Consider the following 21,378-nt stretch of genomic DNA (forward strand, 5'->3'; position numbering starts at 1 on the left):
CAAACAAAAAACAATATTCTCACCTTAAGGGCCACGCAAGAACAGGTAAGGCCACAAGCAGACTCTGGCTTGCTGGTAGTTTTCCAACTTGTTCTAAAGGATAGACCTAGAGGATGGTCAATGAATACTTTTTTATTTTCGATTTCCTCAGCTGCTACCATACACTTTATCTCTAACCCTTTTACGTTCCTAGTTTTCATTTCCTGCCATCTATGGTGAGAGGGACTGACTTGGCTTGCTTTCCATGTCAGATCTGCTAAACTTAATATGAGTTGAAGAGAAGAGTATGTTTCAGATATATATGCATCACAGGGATTCAGAGACCAGAGTGACCAGTGTTTGTTTCCCTCCCCCAGATGTCTCTGGTCATCGCGTGTATGGTAGCTGTGATTGTATACCGCCTGTCAGTCTTTGCTACATTTGCTAGCTTCATGGAAAGTGAAGCATCCTTAAAGCATGTCAGAAGTTTCCTCACTCCCCAGATAACCACATCTCTCACTGGATCGTGCTTGAACTTTATTGTCATCTTGATCTTGAATTTCTTTTATGAAAGAATATCTGCCTGGATTACAAAAATGGGTAAGCTGGCCAAGTCATTAGTATGACTCTGAAAAAGGGTTCCTACCAATGCTATACCTCCATTCTGGATAATCCCCAAGGGAGTTCATTTTTTAAAGGCACATTTTAAGGCAGTTTTGCTCTTCAGGTAGACCCATAGCCTGGTACTTCAGAATCCCCTAACAGCTACATTCAGGCCAATTATAGTGGAAGCAGGAAAAATAACTAAAAAGAATTAGGACTCTGTAGATCTTTTTGAGTATTCTTACCTTAATCCTTCCTTGATGGGGTTAGTTGAAGCCTAAATAAAATCCTCACATGTTTCTGAAGACACAGATAATTTTTATTTCATGTGTATGGTGTTTAGAAGGTATTGGATTTTGAAAACCATTGTGAGGAAAACGGAACAATCAGGTCCTCCTGAATAAATCTAAAAGTTAGTGCTTCTCTTCTCAGTTGCCATGTGTTAGAACCTGGATTATTATGTTCTTTTAAAAATCTCTCCTAAAGCCATGAGGGAAGGTGAAGGGGTCACAGGCAGAGTGTTAGGTTCAGTCAGGAAGTCTAGCACAGAGCACAGTTGCTCCTGGCCTTGCCCCCAGCAAGTTGGGGATGAGATCAGAGCCTCAAGTCCAGGCCTCAGCTTCTTCTGGGACTGCTCTCTCCAGGAGCTCTTGCCCCCCTCCTCTAAATCTGTACACTGACAGTGTGCCCGGTGGTAACCAGAAAGGCAGCACAGTATTTCCTCATCACTAGAGTAAGCACTGGGAAGCAACTGTCATTAAATACTATTTTCAAATTTGGAGTTCTTCTCGCTCAGTTTTACTTATTTTTTCTGCTAGCAACAGCCAAAATATAAAAAATTTTAGCAATTAGCACCTACAAACAAAGCACCTAAAAAATATCTCAGCTTTTGTCAATGAGAAAAATCTCTTGTATTCACATTAGAGATTTTGTAGGAATGCAGCTGAATTTCAGTAAAATGGAAGCGTTATCTGTGTCTTTAGAATATGTGTTACTATTTCAGTGTTGCTGAAAATGTCATGGATTTGACTGGATCAGCTTGTGCTCTTGGGAGATCATCAGTTCAGAAAAGCATGGCCCCTTACTCTTTCATGCCTCATGTTGTTTCACTGTGGTGTGAAGAGACTCTAACATCTTCTTATCTTTGGAATTCATAAAATGATAGACCATGATCATGCATTTTAAGATAGATCATGATCATGATCATGCATGATCATGCATTTAAGTGAAGGAGAGGGAAAATATGTACTATTACTGCCACCGTTTGCATGACATTGTTTTCAAAACTGATAAAGCCGTTTAATTCATGAGAGGAAAGCACAATTCAGTTTGAAATCATCCTCTGCCCTTTATAAGATTTACTTTGTTTAAACCTGATTGAAAACAGAGGAGAGAGATCTGATGTGTTTACAGGGTATCAGAGAGTGTTACGGGGATGAGCATAAGGCTCTTCAGTCTAATAGGCACTTGAATTCCATATTTTGACTGTGTGACCCCAGGCAAGTACTTCACCCCTCTAAATGTACTAATGATGGCTTCCCAGACTTCTCTGGTGATTAGATTAATACACAATCTCTAATAGAAAGCCTAGTGCACATCCATAGCTACTTAATATTGATCAGTTATGACCAGAGTGGGGAAGATTTCAACAGACTCTCAGAATAATATGACTAGATATCCACTTATCCCAGGGAGTAAAAAAAATAAGGAGAAGCAGGAAGGTGCATTATTAAACCTTGGTGTTTTTTATTTACCAGAAATTCCTCGGACTCACCAGGAGTATGAGAGCAGTCTTACCTTGAAAATGTTCCTGTTTCAGTTTGTAAATTTTTACTCGTCCTGCTTCTATGTGGCTTTCTTTAAAGGGAAGTTCGTGGGCTATCCTGGAAAATACACATATTTGTTTAATGTGTGGAGAAGTGAAGAGGTAAGAATTCTCTAGAGAGGTGAGGTTTGTGGCTTCAGTAACTCAGTGTTAACTAAATACCTTTAGGTGTGCCCCGCACTAACTCAGATTTTATCAAGTTGCAGGAAAAGTCTAAGACACTGACTCTGTCCACAGAGCATATTGGTCTTAGAATCCTGCTATCTGATAGACTTTCCAGTTCGTTTTGGGCAAGAAGTTATATTGTACCTATTGTTTGGTATAAAATATGAACTATGAACTGGAATAAGTAAGTTCTGTATTCCTGAAGACTTCCATCAAAGGATGAATAACTTTCTAGAGGTACAGCAAAACGGGCTCTACCATGGGTACAGAGTTAGAACAGTTCAGTGGTTTCCAAACCTGGCTGTGCATCCAGATCACATGGAGAAAATAACAACTTCCAGCCCTAATCCAGATATAAAGATTTGGAATTTTCTAAGAATAAGGCCCAGAAATCTGTTTTTAACATATTTCACAGCTGAATCTAATGTAGCTAGACTGGTGATCATGCTTGGAACTTGGAACTAAATATCCATTTATATTTCTTTAATATCTGTTCCAATGCAAATCTTCAGATTCTCACCCTCTGGTTTGGGATTTCTTTTGTTGCAGAAGTCCATCTTTCATCCTTTATTTTTCTCCTTTTCCTTCTTACTAGTGTGATCCTGGAGGCTGTCTAGTAGAATTGACAACCCAGTTGACCATCATAATGACTGGGAAACAGGTCTTCGGAAACATTAAAGAAGCCATTTATCCGTATGTATGACTTACAGGTTTTTGCTTTTTTTTAAGTAACCATGAGAGATTTCCTCTGGAAGAAGATGGAATTCTTTGATTATCATTGTGCCTTTGTTAGCTAATGTTTAAGTCAACAGCAACAAAAAAACTTCACTTTTAATCAACAGTCAAGAATATATTGGGACTTCCCTATTGGCTCAGTTGTTAAGAATCCGCCTGCCAATGCAGGGGACGCGGGTTTGAACCCTGGTCTGGGAAGATCCCACATGCTGCGGAGCAACTTAGCCCATTCACCACAACTACTGAGCCTGCGCTCTAGAGCCCACGAGCCACAGCTACTGAGCCCACGTGCCACAACTACTGAAGTCAGCATGCCTAGAGCCCATGCTCCGCAACAAGAGAAGCCACCGCAATGGGAAGCCTGCGCACCGCAATGAAGAGTGACCCCTGCTCACCGCAACCAGAGAAGAAGCCCACGTGCAGCAACGAAGACCCAACGCAGCCAAAAAAAAAAAATAGAATAAAATAATAAAATAAATAAATTTTAGAAAGAGAACAAATGAATGTGAAAAAGAATTAATTATGTGTAAATGTAAAATCATACTTTAAATAAAGAGAACAATAGATGGGATCAATTACAGATAAGACACAATTGAAGAATGAATTAGTTAATTGGAAAATAGTACTGAGAAATTTCCACATTGTACAGTGCAACAGAGAGACAATGAGGTTAAAAATATTAAAGTGACAGGAGGCTATATAGTGGCATCTACATTAATCTGCTAGTAGTTTCGGAAAAAGAAAATTGAGTAAATAGTGGAGGAAAAAATCCTTTGAATAGGTAATTGCTGAAAATTTTCCAGAAATGAAGAAAAACATGAGTTCCAGAAATGAAAATGAATCCTGAGTATGAAGCAAAATAAATAAAATTAAATTCACACTCAGATATGTTATGGTCAATCTACATAACGTCAGAGATAAATCATCTTAAAATCTTTCAGAAGAAAAAGGAATGCCATCTACATTCAATAGATTTCTCACTAATAACATTAGATGCAAAAGTATTTTCAAGATTCTTAGTGAAATAAAATGTTCACCTTAGATTTCTAGAAGCATTTTAACTATTACATAAAGTACAGGTGAAATAAAGGCATTTTTAGACATGAAAAAACTAAGAGTTTACATTCATAGACCCTCATTGGAAGAACTACTGAAAAAAGAAATGAAAGTGTGGAATGCAAGAAACATTGGTTAGTACAGCAATTGGTAGCTCAAAAAAAATGTAGTACTTTGGTATAAATCTTTAATATATATGAGATTTGTATGCTGAAAACTACAAGTCCTGTTGAAAAAAAAATTACATCTATGCGAGTGGAGAGAAACGTGTTGATGGATTGGTAGACTCAACTTAGTAAATATGCCAATTATCCCCCAAATTGATAAATAGATTTGTTATTCCAATCAAAATATCAGTAGGATTTTAGTAGATATAGACAAGTAGATGCTAAAACTTATATTGAAGACAAATGAACTAGAATAGTCAAAACAAATTTGATGAAGAAGAATAAATTTGGAGGAATTACACTTCAATTTTACGACTTACTATAAAACCATTTAAATCAACGTGGGATTGTTGAAGGGATAGATATATAGGTCAAATGGAACAGAGATTGAAGAAATAAATCCACACAAATATGGCCATTTTATTTTTGACAGAGGTGCAGAAATAATTCATTGAAGAAAGAACAGTCTTTTCAATAGCTGGTGCTGGAACAACTGGACATCCATATGCAAAATAACAAAACTCCACGAGTTAATTCAAAAATTAACTCAAAATGGATCATAGATGATAAAACCATTTTTTTTGAGAAAGCAAGGAAGTGATTACAAAATTCAACATGAGGGTTACTATGTGGGGATCAAGGGGTTTGTAATTGGAATGGAACACATAAAAGCGCTTCTGTGATTCCTAGCAAAGTTCTCATTCTTGAACTGGGTGGTCTCTTTTCCTTTGTGATTCCAGTTACATGCATGCCCATCTTTTTGATATTGTCTCAAACATCTCAGGTGTTCTTTTCCCTTTTTAGCATTCCTTTTTTCTTTGTATTTCGGTTTTGATATAAGCAGAAAATGTGTTCCTTTTAATTCACACATTTGCTACAGTATTTCATATTGTCTTATTTGTTAATTTTTGCCAATTTGGAGGGTGTAAATGATATCTCATTTTGGTCTTATTTTGCATTTCCCTGATTAAGAACATGAATGAGCCTTTTTTGACCATATGTGTTTTCTCTTCAGTGAAGTGCTTATTTGTGTTGTTTAACCATTCTTCTACTTGTATGTTTATCTTTTTCTAATTGATTTGTAGAAATACTGTATAACTCTGGTTACTGCGTTTTTGTTTGTTTGCTTTTTGGTTATATGTGTTGCAAACATTTTATCTCAGCACAAGTTTTGTTTTTTTATTTCTTTAATCACAGTTTCTCATCTTTAATACTATTGACATTTTGGACCAGATAATCGTTTGGTGTGAGGTGCTGTCCTTTGCATTGTAAGATGTTTTGCAGCATCCTTGAACTCTACCCACTGTATGCCAGTAGCCCACCTTCCCCCCAGTTGTGACAGCCCACAAGGTCCCTTTGTGGGCCAAATCACTTCCAGTTGGGATCCACTGCTGTAGATGGACAAAAGTAGATACTTATAGCAAAATTTTTATCAATCTTTTCTTTTATGGTTTAGCATTTTTAAAGTCTCGTTTAATACACCCTTTCCTACCTTAAGATCAAAAACCTATTCTCATATAATTACATCTAAATATTTTTAGCATTTTAACATTATTGTTGCCTTTCTCTTTTAAATTCTTAATATACATGGAAAAGATTTTTGTGTTTGATATGAAGGTCAAATTTAATTTCTTACACACACACACACACACATAATATATATACATATATATTATATATATATAATATATATCATGTTACCATTTATTGAGAAGTCCCTCTTCCCCACTCTCCATGATCTGCAATACCATTTATGCCAAATGGCAAGTACAAGGCTATTACTAGGCCTCCATTCTGTTCCAGGATTTGTTTATCCCTACACCAATACTACATTCTCTTAATACAGCTTTATAATAACTCTTCATATCTGGTGGGACAGGTTTTACTAACTTATTCCTCATCTATAGAATATCTTGACTATCCTTTGTCTTTTGTCTTTCTGTGTAAATTTTAGAAACATCTTGTCAGATTTCACATGGGAAAGTATTTTGGTTTTTTGACTGAAATTACATTCCAGTTGTTTCAGTAAAACAACTGACATTTTATTATGCCAGGTCTTTTTATTCATGAACATTTAGTTTGGACTTTAATGACTTCAAATAAATGTTTAAACTTCGGCATACAGGTCTTATAAATCTTTGGTCAAATCCATTTCTAGGTACTTTTCATTTTAATTGCTATTGTAAATGGTATCTTTCTAAAAATTATATTTTCTACCTGTGTTTTGTGGGTATATAGGAATGCAATATATTGATAAACTCTATTATTATTTCTAATAATTTTTGTCTAACTTCATTTGGGTTTTCTATGCAGATAATCCATTCACATTACTGTTAGTAATCATAGATGTCTCCTCTATTTCCAATTCTTTTGCCTTTTTCTTTTTCATCTTATTGTGCTGGCTAAGATCTCCAGTAAAGTCTTGAATGTGATCATTCACACCCTTATTTTGTTCTTGATTCTAAAGGGAATGCTTCTAACTTTTCCCTATTAAGAATGATGTTGGGCTTCCCTGGTGGCGCAGTGGTTAAGAATCCGCCTGCCAGTGCAGGGGACACGGGTTCGTGCCCTGGTCCAGGAAGATCCCACATGCCGCGGAGCGGCTAGGCCGTGAGCCACAACTACTGAGCCTGCGCGTCTGGAGCCTGTGCTCCGCAACAAGAGAGGCCGCGACAGTGAGAGGCCCGCGCACCGCGATGAAGAGTGGCCCCTGCTCGCCGCAACTGGAGAAAGCCCTCGCACAGAAACGAAGACCCAACACAGCCAAAAATAAAAAAAATAAAATAAATAAATAAATTTATAAAAAAAAAAAAAAAAAAAAAAAAAAAAGAATGATGTTAACCCCAGGATTTTGGTAGATGCTTTTGGTCAGATTGAGGTAATTTTCTTCTTTTCCTACTTTTCAGTCATAAATAGGTTTTAGTAGGTGATTGAAATACATCAAATGCATTTTTCTTCATCAATCAACATGATTTTATATTTTTCTCCTTAAATTTGTTAATATGGTCTCTTACATTGATTGTGTTTCTGATAAAAATAATCTTTTTGTTCCTTAAATAATCCAGTATTATCATGATATATTTTATATAGTATAGAATTTAGTTAGGTAATATTTTGTTTAGGATTATTGCGTTTATTTTCATGTGTTAGATAACCTCTTCCTTCCCTAGTCATACATTTTCTATTGTAACCCACTTCTCATTTCCCCAAGTGGCCTTCTGAGTATCATGACAACATAAAGGTTAGTGAATTAAATAGATAAAAACCATCCTGTAGTGATCCTCTCCTCCACGTGCTCTTTAACAGAACTGTCTCTGAGTAAATACATTTCCCTGCAGAGAGTCAGGGTTGTCTGACTTTCTCAGTCACCCAAGTAAAGATCTTTTGCCCTCATCAAGTACTGTGAACAGAACACAAGGCTCTGACTTGGACTTTAGCTGTAGTCTTACCTGTACATGTTCTGTGATCTAAACTTACTTACCCTCCCTTACCGCCATTTTTTAGATCTAACACTGATTCTCTGACCCCTTTCTTTTAAACCCTATTTCATGTATTTACTTTTATCACTTCCAACAGCTTTGTTCTGAATTGGTGGAGACGCCGAAAAGCTCGAACCAACTCTGAAAAGCTATACAGTCGATGGGAGCAGGACCATGACCTTGAAACTTTTGGTTCTCTCGGGCTATTCTATGAGTACTTGGAAACAGGTAATTTTCAACCACTGCCTTGAAACATGGAATAGGCTGAGTAAAATAAGTATTTTTCAGCTCTTAATATTTCTTCCTACCTTGCACATAGTAGGTGTTCAGTAAATCATTGGCTAGTGGATGAAAAGATAGATGGGTGGATATGGAAAAGATTGGTTCAATATTTCTATTTCCCACCAAATAGAATGCAGAATGAAATTAATTTCAAAACACCAATCTCAGAGATATTTTTCCTATCAATTTAATGTTAATACTGTTGAACCAAATAAAGTAAGAATCACTTTTTTTTGTGGAAACAGTCAAAATATTTATTGACAGATGAATGGATAAAAAAATGTGGTATACATATACATATGATGGATTTTTATTTTATTCAGCCTTAGGAAAAACAAATCCTGCTATACGTGACAACATGGATGAACCTTGAGGACACTATGCTAAATCAAATAAGCCAGTCAACTGTGTGATTCCACTCCTACTCACATGAAGTACTTAAAATAGTCAAACACATAGAAGCAGAGATAGAATGGAGGTTGTCAGGGGCTGGGGGGAGGGGGAAATGGAAACCCGTTCAGATAACACTTAACAAGGGCAGATTTGTTTTAACCTAAAACAGAAGAAATGAGTGCCAGTTACAAACATTCATACAAATCTCCAATGTCAATTCTTGAGAAAGATCTTAATTTAATGCCTTGTTCAACTAGATTATTTGGCTTAGGTTTTTGTTTTGTTTTGTGGCAGAGTCCTAACCACTGGACCACCAGGGAATTCCCCTTGGCTTAGTTTTATAAGGCAGAACACTGTCTCTCCCTCCATGTCCACAGGAGAGAGGGAATGTTGCCATATCTTTCTGAGTCTCTTTTTGTTAACTATGAAGACTTGCATTTTTTAAGGCTAATCTCTGGAATTCTGTTATAAGTAAGGATCACTTTTTAATACCTGTCTCAAATTACTTTAAGTAGCTTTCTCCTTTCATTTGCCTCAGTGACTGCTCATAGAAAGAATACATCGAAAAACATTTACAGAGTCTGACATACCTTTAGTGTATGTCCCTTGTTTCAGGCTGAAAAGAAGAAGGCTAAAATCAGTTATGCAAGGGAAACCCAAATTGAACACAAGAAATGCATAAAATATTCTAAGGATTGAAAAGAGAAGAGACCTTGAGATGAAATTTTAGGAGAGATAATAACGGGGACTGCTTGTGGAGTCTACTCAGGGTGTTTCCTCTCAAATGTCCTTCTCTCTTTCTTTGGTGGAATTAAAGAGGACTGTTTTCCCAACTTATTCTCATGGTCCATAAAAGTCATGGTAGAATAACGGAGATGACCTGAATTTGTTACCGATTCTCCACTGTAACACATACATATGATACCTGGATAAAAATAGGTAAATCAGGACAAATAGGAAGAAGTCTCCAGTTATAAAATTAGGTAGTCCTTGCTTTCTGGAGTGATAAGGCTGTAATTTTTAATTAATTGCTTATGTTTCAAGTGAATTTGTGCATAAATGTATCAGAGATTATAACTGGAATTAAAAGATGAAATCAGGGTTTCATAATAAGATTAACTACCATTTATTGAGACACCACTAAAAGTTAATTTATTCTGGATATTTTACATACATTATCTCTAATCTTGAAACATTCTACAGAAATAGTCATTTTGTCTTAGAGGGTACTGAAACTTGGATAGGTTAAGTAATTTGCCATGGGCCACAGAGATTATAGGTAAAGATCTGGGATTTGAACCTAGAAATTCAAGCTGTTTCTACATAATACTTTGTCTTAACTTTCTATTCCTTGATTCAGTAGAGAAGTCAGGAAGGAGGCAGTTTGTTCCCTTGGTTTAATAGATGACAAGACTGATTCTAATGAGAAATCTTATGAGAAGAGCTGAAATCCAGAAACACTCAAGATCTAACTAAAAATAGAGGACTAGTGGAAGATTCTTTTTTTCTTTTTTCCTTCAATGGAAAGCCATTTTTTATATCTCTTATTATTTTTCCTTCACTCATGTGGGAAGTTTGCCAGCTGCATGGATTCTTTCACCCCAAGCACTGATGGAAACAAAAGAAGAAAAATGGAGAGAGAAACCAGCTTACACAGGTGTTAAGCCTCAGTGAGGAAAGAGAGTAAAACTTATTTAGAAAGATGTCAAGTTAGTACAGAAGATCAGGACCTTAACAAATACCTCATTCCAGGATATGTATGTTTCCTTTGCCCACATAAAATTTATATATATTTCTGATGCTTTATATGATTCATTTCCTGATTTGTTGTCAGATATCTTGTTTGTTCTACCTTTTCCTCTGTTAACATCTTCAAATCTTAAATAATGCATTCGTTCATAAGGCTTATAGTTGAGTGTTTTTATATACCCCAAACATACAAATGAGTAGGTCATTATCCCTGATCTGAAAAAGTACATAGATCAGCAAAATAGAAAACTTGATTACCCCACTGATGTGCCAATACCCATGTAAATGCTAGGCTAGCATAGACCTAAACATAGACCATAGTAAAAGACTGTGTTTTATGAATAATAACCATATCTTATCTAACAAGAATAAATGCTTTCTTCAGACAAGCAGGTCTCAAAAGAAACTGCAGGTATGGAGCTGAGCTGTGCATGACCAGCTCAACAAATAAGTCACTGTGCTTCCTGTAGGGAAGAGGACGTGGACAGCTGGAAAGAGGCCTGGAGTGTTTTGCTGATGTAGATCCCTCCAAAATGAGGGAAGTAGCAGGAGTTAGGCAGAGTGTTCCCCGTTTTCCCCTCCACAATAATGAGTTTGTGAATTTTTCTTTTATCCCTGCAGTTATCCAGTTTGGATTTGTTACATTATTTGTGGCCTCTTTTCCTTTGGCTCCTCTTCTTGCTCTCTTGAATAATATAATAGAGATTCGAGTGGATGCCTGGAAGCTTACGACTCAGTACAGGAGACCTGTAGCTGCTAAGGCTCATAGCATAGGTGTTTGGCAAGACATTCTTTATGGAATGGCTGTCCTTTCTGTTGCAACTAATGTAAGTAGACCTATTTCGATGGAATAACTGTACTTTTTTCTTTTCTTGAGGATGGGGAGATGTGAATGATGTTTAACTCAATCTTTATTTACATTGATTTCATCATGGTCCATAAAGGTAAAACATCCCTAAACTTTTATGTGCTAAACAACATAGGCAACTCTATGACATGCAAACTCTTAGATATACAAGGAAAATTGTAAAAACATGCTTATTAAAATACCATGATATAGTTTCATAGCATGTGACAAAGTAGACAGAAAATAAGTAATGGTATAAAGGATTTAATAATACAATTAAAGCTTGATTATACATAAAGTTGTATACTACAAACAGAATACACAACATTTACCTGTTATTTTTATGGAGCACTTATTAAAAATGATAATAAAACTGAATTCCCAAAAGCAGAAATTTTACAATGAATATTCATCTACAATAATGGTATAAATAATGAAGTTGATATAAGATAGCCAAAAAAGAAAATTTAACCACTTAACATTCATGCTTCCAAGGAAGCTTATTGTACAAAGATGAAATAAAATTGAAGTTATAAGGAGAGCTTAATTAAAATGAAAACCTATCAATATTTTCCTAGCTGATTTTAGGAATCAGCCAGAACCATATTTATAAAAACTGTATACCAATAAATACTTTTATTATTGAAAAAGAAGAAGGAAACCATGAACTGAACATGTAACTTATGAAACTAAGAAAAAATGTAAAACCAATCAATAGAAAGTAGTAAGAAAGAATTAATGAGAATATAAACAGAAATAAATTAGAAAACAAACAAAAAGCAATATAATTGCTAAATAAGTTGAGTTGGTTCATTGAAAAGATAAACAAAACTGAAAATCTCAAACAAAAAAAGAATTACAGGGCACAAGTGAGAAAATTATAAGAATGTTATGTATGCATTTATTCTAATAATTTTAAAATCTATTTGAAATTGTCACTTTTTTAGAAATAAAACTACCAAAATATATTCAGTAAGTGCTAATAAAACATGAAATGGACCAGTAACTATAGAAGCAATATTAAAAGATTTTTAAAATCTACCACTAAAAATGTAGATGGCAGAGCCAAATGGTTTTAAATTGACTTGTCTTACCTAAAGGAAACATGACATTTATAGTATTCCAGAGCTTAGGAAAAGATGGGAAAATACCATTCCTATGGCATCAAATACTGAAATTAATTGCACTGGACTGTGGGAAATTTACCAGTACATGGTCTTCTCTTTCTTCGTTCTCCATTCCCTACACACACACACACACACACACACACACACACACACACAAGTCCAGGCAAGTAAATTTGGTTAAGGAGAGTAGAACTGTGTTATGAAATAATAAGAAATGTAAGAAATAGCAAGCCATGATGGAAAGAGATAGACACAGGCATAGTGTTTTTGGAGACAGATACATTTAGGTTAAGTTTTCAATATAGCACTTTCTAGCTATGAAATCTTGCAATACTGATTATACACTATAAATGAACTATTTTATGTTCTAGGTCAAAGACTCATATATTAACTTGATTAATAATAGCATTCTAATCATTTTGCATCCATAAGACATATGGAACTGAAAGATATACAAATCAGACATTTGTAAAACTGCATTGTTAACTCATGATCTCCCTCTTGTTTTGTCCTTTAGGCTTTTATTGTTGCATTTACATCGGACATGATTCCCCGTTTAGTTTACTACTATGCCTACTCAAAAAATGCCATTCAGCCTATGAGAGGGTATGTCAATAACAGCCTGTCAATATTCCTGATAGCCGATTTTCCAAACCACACTGTACCTTCGGAAAAACGAGACTTCACCACTTGCAGGTTTTCTCTTGTTTTCATTTTGCTTTTTAAATGTATTTCTTAAGTTCTCCATTTCCTTCATGTCTTACAAAAAATATATACTTGGGGCAGTAAAACTCCTGGATAAAGTGCATCAATTCTAGAATTCACACATTGTATGGTTCTGATTTGAAAAAGTAGAATGCCCAAAAGTAAGATAATATTATGGGTAGAGATAATGTCAATTTTGAATTGTTTCTTATTTTCTAAGTTTATTGGAAAAATTTTCTTCAACAAATGCCTCCTTGGTCCCAAGTTGTAATATGTATAATCATACAGCATGGTCATATTTTACGTGCATTTAACCTACTTGAATTTAACTATGTGTCCTCAAAAAGAGACAGAGTAAGGAAGAGAGAAATAACAATATGATTAGTTCACCAGCCATCCCATTTAAAAGGTTTCTTCCATGTAGGGAGTGTGAACTTGGATTTGTAAACCTGCTGCTTTCACACTCAGTGTCTCATGTACTGTGAGGATCTTTTTACTCTAGGATTTAAAGATCATATATATTTATTTATGTATGTGTGTGTATGTGTATATATATATATATACATACATATATATATATATACACATATATATACATATATATATATATATATATATAGTACATCAAGTCTTTTAAACTTAAACCTTAAACCAACTGCTTCATCTGGGATTCCAACAACAACAACAAAAAAACAGCAAAATGTTGCAACACAGGTAGACAAAAGCATTGTTATATTCTATATTTATATAGAGAGGAATCATAGCATGGGCAGCTGTCAGATTTCTTGATGTCATCACTTCCTACCTGAACTAAATCTTTGAACATTAATATCTAGACACTTGCAGAAAAAAATGAACTCACAAATTGAACACCAAGAAAACCCCAGAAGGATAATAAGGAAAACAAAAACAATGCAGTGTCATATAAGCCGAGAAAATAGAGTTTCAAGAAAATAGGAATGGTCAACAATGTCAAGTTCAATTCTTCACAGGTCAAATAAGATCTGGATTAAAATGTTCCTTCAGTTTAATGATAGGAGACAGTTGGTGTCAGTGGAGTGATGATAGAACTAAGTGTGTTAAGGACTAGGAAGAGAGGGAATGGAATGGAAAGAGCAAATTTTGCTGACTCTAGAGAAACTTGTCTCTGAAGGGCAGGAGAGCAGTTTCACTTGTGTCTCCTGCTACATATATACTATACAAAAGTAACATATGGCTATTATTTTTATCTGTATAGGAAAGATAAATGTATCATAATAGCAATTATTTTCCTTTGACTTGACTTTTGTTGTCAACTGAAAGGATCTCTTACAAGAAATAATATGAATTTATACTAGGTCTGTTTGTTTGAAGTTATAGCTTACATTTTGCATTTATTTCCATTTTTTTCAGGTACAGAGATTACAGAAATCCTCCTGATCATGAGGATAAATATTTTCATAGTATGCAGTACTGGCACGTCCTTGCTGCTAAGATGACCTTCATCATAATTATGGAGGTAAGCCTTTATTAACTTTCATGCCAGTTAGTCTCTTTTCTCCCTTTAGGCATATATTTCTATGCATGTTTGTTCCGCAGAAAATTAGCATTATCTCAATAGACTATTTTGAAGGAAGTATTTGTTGTCATAAAAAGTAAGTTAGGAATATTTTAAGTACAGTGGATTGCCTCTTACTCACTTACTCTTGTTGAAGATACCAAGGTAGCAGAAAAGAAAAAGTAAGACCTTTTTCTTTGAGGTGAGTCAGAGGGCAGAGGACCCACTTATTTTACTGAATACCTATTATTAATAAATAGTGGTTCCAGAGGCTATAATAATAACTTTGTAAGTTTGGCTTTATTATTCACCCTTGACAAATGAACCAACAGTCAGCAAAATTAGTTAGTTGGTTTAAAGATAATCGGCTAATATTAGAGCTGGGTTTCAATGCCAGATGTCTCACTGCCAAGCCTCTGCTCTGTCCACTGTATTATGTTTCCTACCTTGTGGAAAAGCTAGGGTAATTATGGATATAAGGCATGCAATACAAAAGAACCAGTACAGAGGGGGTATTTGACTAAGTTACAAATTGAGTGCTACAAATCATAAGACATGAAGGCCAATAAGGGAGAGGTAAATAAATGTTAGGCATTTTTTCACTCGACAGTAAAGGCCAATAATAGACTAGATAAGTCTAATGCAAGAAAACACAAATTCCTATCAGTTTTTGTTTAATTTGTTTTATTTTTATCAAGGTTATACATGTAAGTAATTTAAATCCTCACCCCTCTCAGTTCCTTATGAATTTATCACTTTCATTCCCACATTTTCCATCAGCGGTTTAGATCACCTTTCAGCCTGGTAAATTACAAAAGGAATTCTTTGGAATTTTTGTTTCTGTTTATTTTTTTTGATCATCCCAGGCTCCGACTCACCATCATTCTGGGACTTCTCTTCAACTTCTTTTATACTGAATACTATATTTTCTTCAATCTATTATTCTCCCATTCTTGAATTACTAGCTTATTTTGATAAAGCACATCTTTCATTAATTTTCTGAGGAAAATAATGGACAATTTTTGAGAACTTGAATATAAAATTTCTTCTTTTTCCACATAGATAATTAATTGGTATAGAATTTGATTAAAAGTCATTTTCCCTGAAAATTTTTGAACCAACTTTTTTTAGGTATTCCTGAAATTTTCCAAGACATTGCTCTATTTTCTGTCAGCTTCTAGTGTTGTTATGAAGTACAATACCATTCTAATTTCCCATTCTTTGTTTATGATTTTTTTATGTATCAGTAAGCTTTGAGGATTCTCTCACTAGTCCTTCTTTTATGAAACTTCACAAGACAGTCATGTGACGTTGGACTATTAATATTAATTGTTCTGGACACTCACTAAGCCCCTTTGACCTGCAAATGTAATTACCCTTTAAGTTGAGAAAATTTGCTTGTACTATTTCTTTGATAATTTCCTTCTTTTCTCTGTTCTATCTTTCTGGGACTTCTGTTATTCAGATGTTACAACTGTTTTGAAATTCTATTATAATTATCATTTATTTTCTCTCCTATAAATAGTCAGGTTCATATCTTTGTCTTTTTATTCTACTATTCTCTTGCTCTCATCATTATCTAGGTATCCTCTTAGTTCCTATTCATGTGCTTCAGTCTTACCCTTTCACGTTAGAGACTTTCTTAAGTATTTGGTTGTTCTTGGCAATCTGCTCATATTTAAGAGTGAAGCAAAGAAAGCCGATTATAAGCTTTGTGTGCATACAGGAAGAACGTCACTTGGGTGGGCTTCACTGTAGGGTGATAAAGAGGCCTTTTCATTTGAGACCTACAAAATTTTGATATCTATAATTCTAACTTCTCTGATTAGTTATTTTTCCCAGAGAAAAAAATCCTCCAACCTTCTGTTTGTTGAGCTATTTCATGACTGTGTTGAGAGCCAAGAAAGGCAGGAGGGACTAGAGATCTCATGGTTCAGAATGCTGAATTGCATTGAGTTGCCCTGTTTTCAGTATGGTGCCACACCTCCATCTTTCGCCATCTCTGCTGCCTGTGAGCTCACAGCTCTCTGTCTTAATTTCTGCAGAAAATATAATTTCCTGCAGAAAATAAGGTACTCAGTTGCTGCCAGGGCGGGGTTGGAGAGAAGTAGTTCCTGAACATGGTTGAGAGAGAGGCTCTGAAAATTCATCTGCCCCTTATACAAATTTTTAAATAAGCCTCTTATTTTTAACTCCACCCACACTACACCTTCAAAGTCCTTAGTACCTTCTTTTCTGAACTTTTCTGAACTTTTCTGATGATTTGAAACAAAATTGGCTTTTGTCTTGATTTCTACCATCACTGTATCACCAACTGCAAATTTAAGTGCCAGCTTTCTTCACTCTCTCGAGTCTGTTATCACTGTTTCCTCCCTTTTTTGTGTGTCTTTGTGAACAATACAATTTTTAAATTTCTTTACAAATATTTTATTAGGTTTTCAGGAGGAAGCATAGATGAAGAGTATATTCAATAACCACGTTCAACTGGAATCTCTGTAATCACATATTTTAGTATATATTTATTTGCTTAATGTTGGTCTTTGTAGGAAAGTTCCAGGACAGGGACTATATCTCTTTGTTTTTCCTTCTAGCTACTGTATCGAGCACAGTTTGTTGAACAAATGAAACAATTTGTACGAACATCTGCTGAACATTTGACAACTCTAGCAGTGTGTCTGATTTTCTTTTGTTTCCTCTAGCATGTTGTGTTTCTAATGAAATTTTTGTTGGCGTGGATGATCCCTGATGTTCCAAAAGATGTCATGGAAAGAATCAAGCGAGAAAAGTTAATGACTGTCAAGATTCTCCATGACTTTGAGCTTAACAAACTAAAAGAGAACTTGCGAATGAATTCTAGTGATTTTGCCAAGCATCTCATTATTCAGGAAAACAAAGTACATCTGGCTAAATCAGCAACCTAATCAACATAACAAGTAAGCCGCTGGTTGCCTGTCTGGCTTCACAGTTTTCCCTGGGTTTGGGGCCAGAAGCCAGAAGCTGTGTGTCAATTTTACCCTTTCTTCTTTTTTTCTTAACTCAAAGTTTTTGTACACTCATATAGAGGCCAACTTAGTGGAGGCTGGAAGAATACCACTTGTCTGCTTCATTGGCTGGGCCCTCCCCAGATATTGTTTTCTGGGGTTCTATAAATGATTGTTAAATGTATGTGTGAAATCAGAATATTGGAAGATCATGGGATGTTGCAGTTTAGAATTAAACACTGGATGTGAGCTATCCCATCACCTTCCAGTGCAGCTGCACATTTTCATGGTCTTCATTCTATTGGGTTGTGTTATATCTCTGTCCCATCAAGAAAAGTGTTGGGACAAAAAGAAAAGAAGTGAAGAGGTCTATTGAGCCATATATATATCCTGCCATTTTAGACTATGCAGATGAAAAACCAATATCAGATGAGATAAGAAAACATACATATTAAAAATATTGGGTAAATAGGGGTTTGTTCCCAAAATCATCCTGAATAAGGTAAACTTCCATCAGAATTCCAGATAGTCCTTCCAGGTAAATACAAAATTGATTTTTCAAGAGACTGAACATTTGGGTTTCAGCAAAAGACTAACAACTAATTTCTTTAAATATAACATTTCAGAAACAGTAGTTTTAAGACTGGATTGTCTTATCTGGGAAACAGCATTAAGAAGGTATTAGATTGTTTCAGGTCTTTAAGTAAATGAAAGACATAGAGAAGTGAGTGTGTCTTCTTAGTAGGTAATGAATGCAAGACAGTGTATATTGATTAATTTATTGACTTCAATCTAAAAAATCATTGAATTATTTTTAAAAATAATTTTTCTTCCACAACACCTATTTTGCATCATGAAGCCTGTTTGAGCATTAACTATTTGCATAAGTTAGGTACAAGTTGTTTATGAAATTCTATCTCATTTAAAGCAGTCTCAAATCTTCTAATGAGTTTACAATTTTTTCTATTGATGCACTGCTGTACAATGCTCGGTGCCTTGCTCCTATGCCTTTGCCCCACAAGATGTGGTTGTACTGTTGATTTGATGCGATGTAACATCTCAGGTGTGAGCTTCTTTTAGAGAAATTGTTAGTTTAACATCAATCACAGAGCTTAACACCAAATATGCATCAACCAAGTAAGAATGAGGTGATGGATTTGATAGCCAAGTAAAAAAAATATATTCGTTGAATTATTTCTCTCATACTTAAGCCTGTGGCACATGTACCCCAGTTCTTGTTCTTCTTTCCCTTAAAAAATACTTAATATATATTTTAAACACTATAGAGAGATGTAGTTTAATTTTATAACATTTGAATCTCTAGTTTCAAATTACACTTCATTTTCAAAAGAATAGTGTGTTTTAATTGCACACAAAAGAAGAAACTTTATTACAAGATTTTTTAAAAAGTAGTGTTTCATTTGATCCTAATATGATTTTATAGAATTGCCAGTATTAAGTGTATGTCAGGTAGTATTAACTAATGATCAGTATTAAGCATTTAGAACTGAGGATTATGAATTTATAAAACCATGAGACAGTTACCCCACTATTGGCAGTAACTTATCATCCACTGGGTAGATTTTATGAACATTTTTGCATAATTTGAAATGATCTCATTATTGAAGAATGATTTCACATGTGGAGAAGATTATTTTCTTTGAGAGAACCAGTTAGTGTTACTATGAAATTAGCCACAGATGCAGTGTTTTTGCTTGTCAAAGCAAACTCTGTTACTATGATGTTGTACAGCTCATACTGCTTCCTTCCTGGGAGCTAATAAAAATAAGGAAGAGCATGGAAATCAGTTTCTCAGATATAAGGTTTAATTTTTATGGGTTAACAGTGTTTATAGAGCTAGACTGCAAGATAAATAAAGACAAATTTAATTCACATGGTTATCTGTACATTGCAATCTTAAAACAAAACAACTCAAGTGTCGGGTTTCTAGGATGTACGGAGAAACTAGCAAGGGAAGAAATAGTTTTTAAGATAGGTAAATAGTTCCTATGATAGGTAGATATTTTCCTTTTAAAATGCTGACAAATACTTTCTATTCACATTTCAATTTTCTACCAAGAAGTTTCTCACATCTTAAAAGGAAATACAAGTATCTCTCACTTTCCTAAAAGCTTGATAAACAAAATCCGAAGCCAAATCGATTCAGGTAGATTTGTCTTGTCTAGTTAAACCCATAAGTTATTGTAAGAGGGCTGAGTTGAGCACCTGACTACCAGGTGTAAGTTGATATTTATCAGCATGGCAGATGTTTTTATAATTCAATCAAATCCATAGTTATTTTTTTCAGAAATGTTCCAGAAATCATTTGAGACTTTATTTGAAATAATATGAAGTACAAAATCAAAAAAAAAAAAAAAACTCGTTTCAAATGTCATCTCAAATTTTCACCTTCATCAGTTTTTCTTTGCACAAAAGAAGCAGAATCCATTTCAAAACATTTCTTTTAGAGGAACCCATCAAGAAGAGGGGGGTGTCTTAATTAAATGGAATGCTATCTTATTTTTGCTGCCTCTCGTGACTCCTCTTGACTTTAACAGTCTTCTTTTAACTAAGCCATCAAGCAAATTATCAAGGAAAAGAAAAAGGAAAGAAGAAAATAAAGAAGAGGAGGGACAGAGGAAGGAGATAAGAGTTCCCTCCTTATGAACCTGTGTGTGCTCCTATGGGGAGAGAGGTGTTGTGAGGTGCATTGTGCAGCTGTGGATGCTAAGAAGAATGTCTCTTTCCCAAACCATCTGATGAGGGTGAGAGAAAAGCCAAAGAAATTTCAGGTTGAAAACTATTATATGTCAAAAGTAAAACTTTGATTTCAAAGTGACTTTGTAGTGTCAGCTGCCATGTGTAGCCCTGGGTCTCTGTTGATTACTCCAGTTGAGGCTGAGGAATTTGTGCCGCTGATTCAAAAGGTGAATATATTGTTGTGAAAGAACCTCTTTTGTTTTTAATCGTACCAGTTATTATGTTATCAAAGAATGTTATTAAGGAAAATAGCATTGCAAGAAGTACCATTGGCCAGGCTTAGATGTCTGCTCACATGAATCCCTGTTGCTGTTATTTTTTTTTCTAGATGGTATTTTACTCCACTACTTTATGTGTAATAATTCAAGTATGTCAGTTATTCCAGGATTATGTAAAAATTCAGGAGAATATTAAAGCGTGGTTCAGTGTGTGTTAGATACCTGCTCCCCTCTCCTAAAACTGTTTGACTAGGTGTGTCTTTCCTATGAAAGATTATGTGCCATGGTGTTAACCAAGAAAACAAGTGCTTTCTTTTCTTCTCTTTCTTTCTTTCTTCCATTTTTTTTTGCAAGGAGGGTGGTATGCAGGTACACAGGAAAAGTATCTCTTAAGTTACATATACATAAATTTTATAAATCTCAAGAGATTCAAATATGCACAATGAATAAAATAATACTTAATTTTAAACTACATTTTGACATGAGCTCAGTTTATTCTTACAGTAAAATATTGATATGCTTTTTCTGAATTTGAGTGTTCTAAGAGGTTTTGAAGTCATTTTTTGTTGTCTAGAAATATTAAAATGCATTACGTATAACATGTTTAATTCACAAAATTACATGTTTGTCCCATTTAGAGATGCACATTCCTTGAAGAAAGAGTCTAGATGGTCCAGAAAAAATGGAGAAGGTGGTAATTTTTTGTTGTTTTGCCTTTTTATCTTTTCTACTTTGAGAGGTGATTAAAATGAACAGAAAGGCCCAAGGAG

At 34.8% G+C, this 21,378-nt stretch overlaps 1 protein-coding gene across 7 annotated transcripts in view; it reads left to right on the forward strand.

The window, feature by feature from the left end:
• ANO5 (anoctamin 5) overlaps window positions 1-21,077 on the forward strand; it is a 99,798-nt gene extending 78,721 nt beyond the window's left edge. For 4 of the 7 annotated variants that reach the window (XM_036861223.1, XM_036861224.1, XM_036861225.1 and 1 more), the window contains exons 15-22: window positions 357-579; window positions 2,340-2,509; window positions 3,168-3,265; window positions 8,107-8,237; window positions 11,055-11,260; window positions 12,925-13,103; window positions 14,505-14,610; window positions 17,349-21,077. In XM_036861223.1, the coding sequence (XP_036717118.1) occupies window positions 357-579; window positions 2,340-2,509; window positions 3,168-3,265; window positions 8,107-8,237; window positions 11,055-11,260; window positions 12,925-13,103; window positions 14,505-14,610; window positions 17,349-17,570 (1,335 nt within the window). In that variant the 3' untranslated portion in view covers window positions 17,571-21,077. The remainder of the gene's footprint in view (window positions 1-356; window positions 580-2,339; window positions 2,510-3,167; window positions 3,266-8,106; window positions 8,238-11,054; window positions 11,261-12,924; window positions 13,104-14,504; window positions 14,611-17,348) is intronic. The other 3 variants (XM_036861228.1, XM_036861230.1, XM_036861229.1) reach the window with 2 other exon arrangements.
• The last annotated feature ends 301 nt before the right edge of the window (window positions 21,078-21,378 follow it).

The sequence above is a fragment of the Balaenoptera musculus genome, chromosome 8 (genome assembly GCF_009873245.2).
Source record: "Balaenoptera musculus isolate JJ_BM4_2016_0621 chromosome 8, mBalMus1.pri.v3, whole genome shotgun sequence".
Lineage (NCBI taxonomy): Eukaryota > Metazoa > Chordata > Mammalia > Artiodactyla > Balaenopteridae > Balaenoptera > Balaenoptera musculus.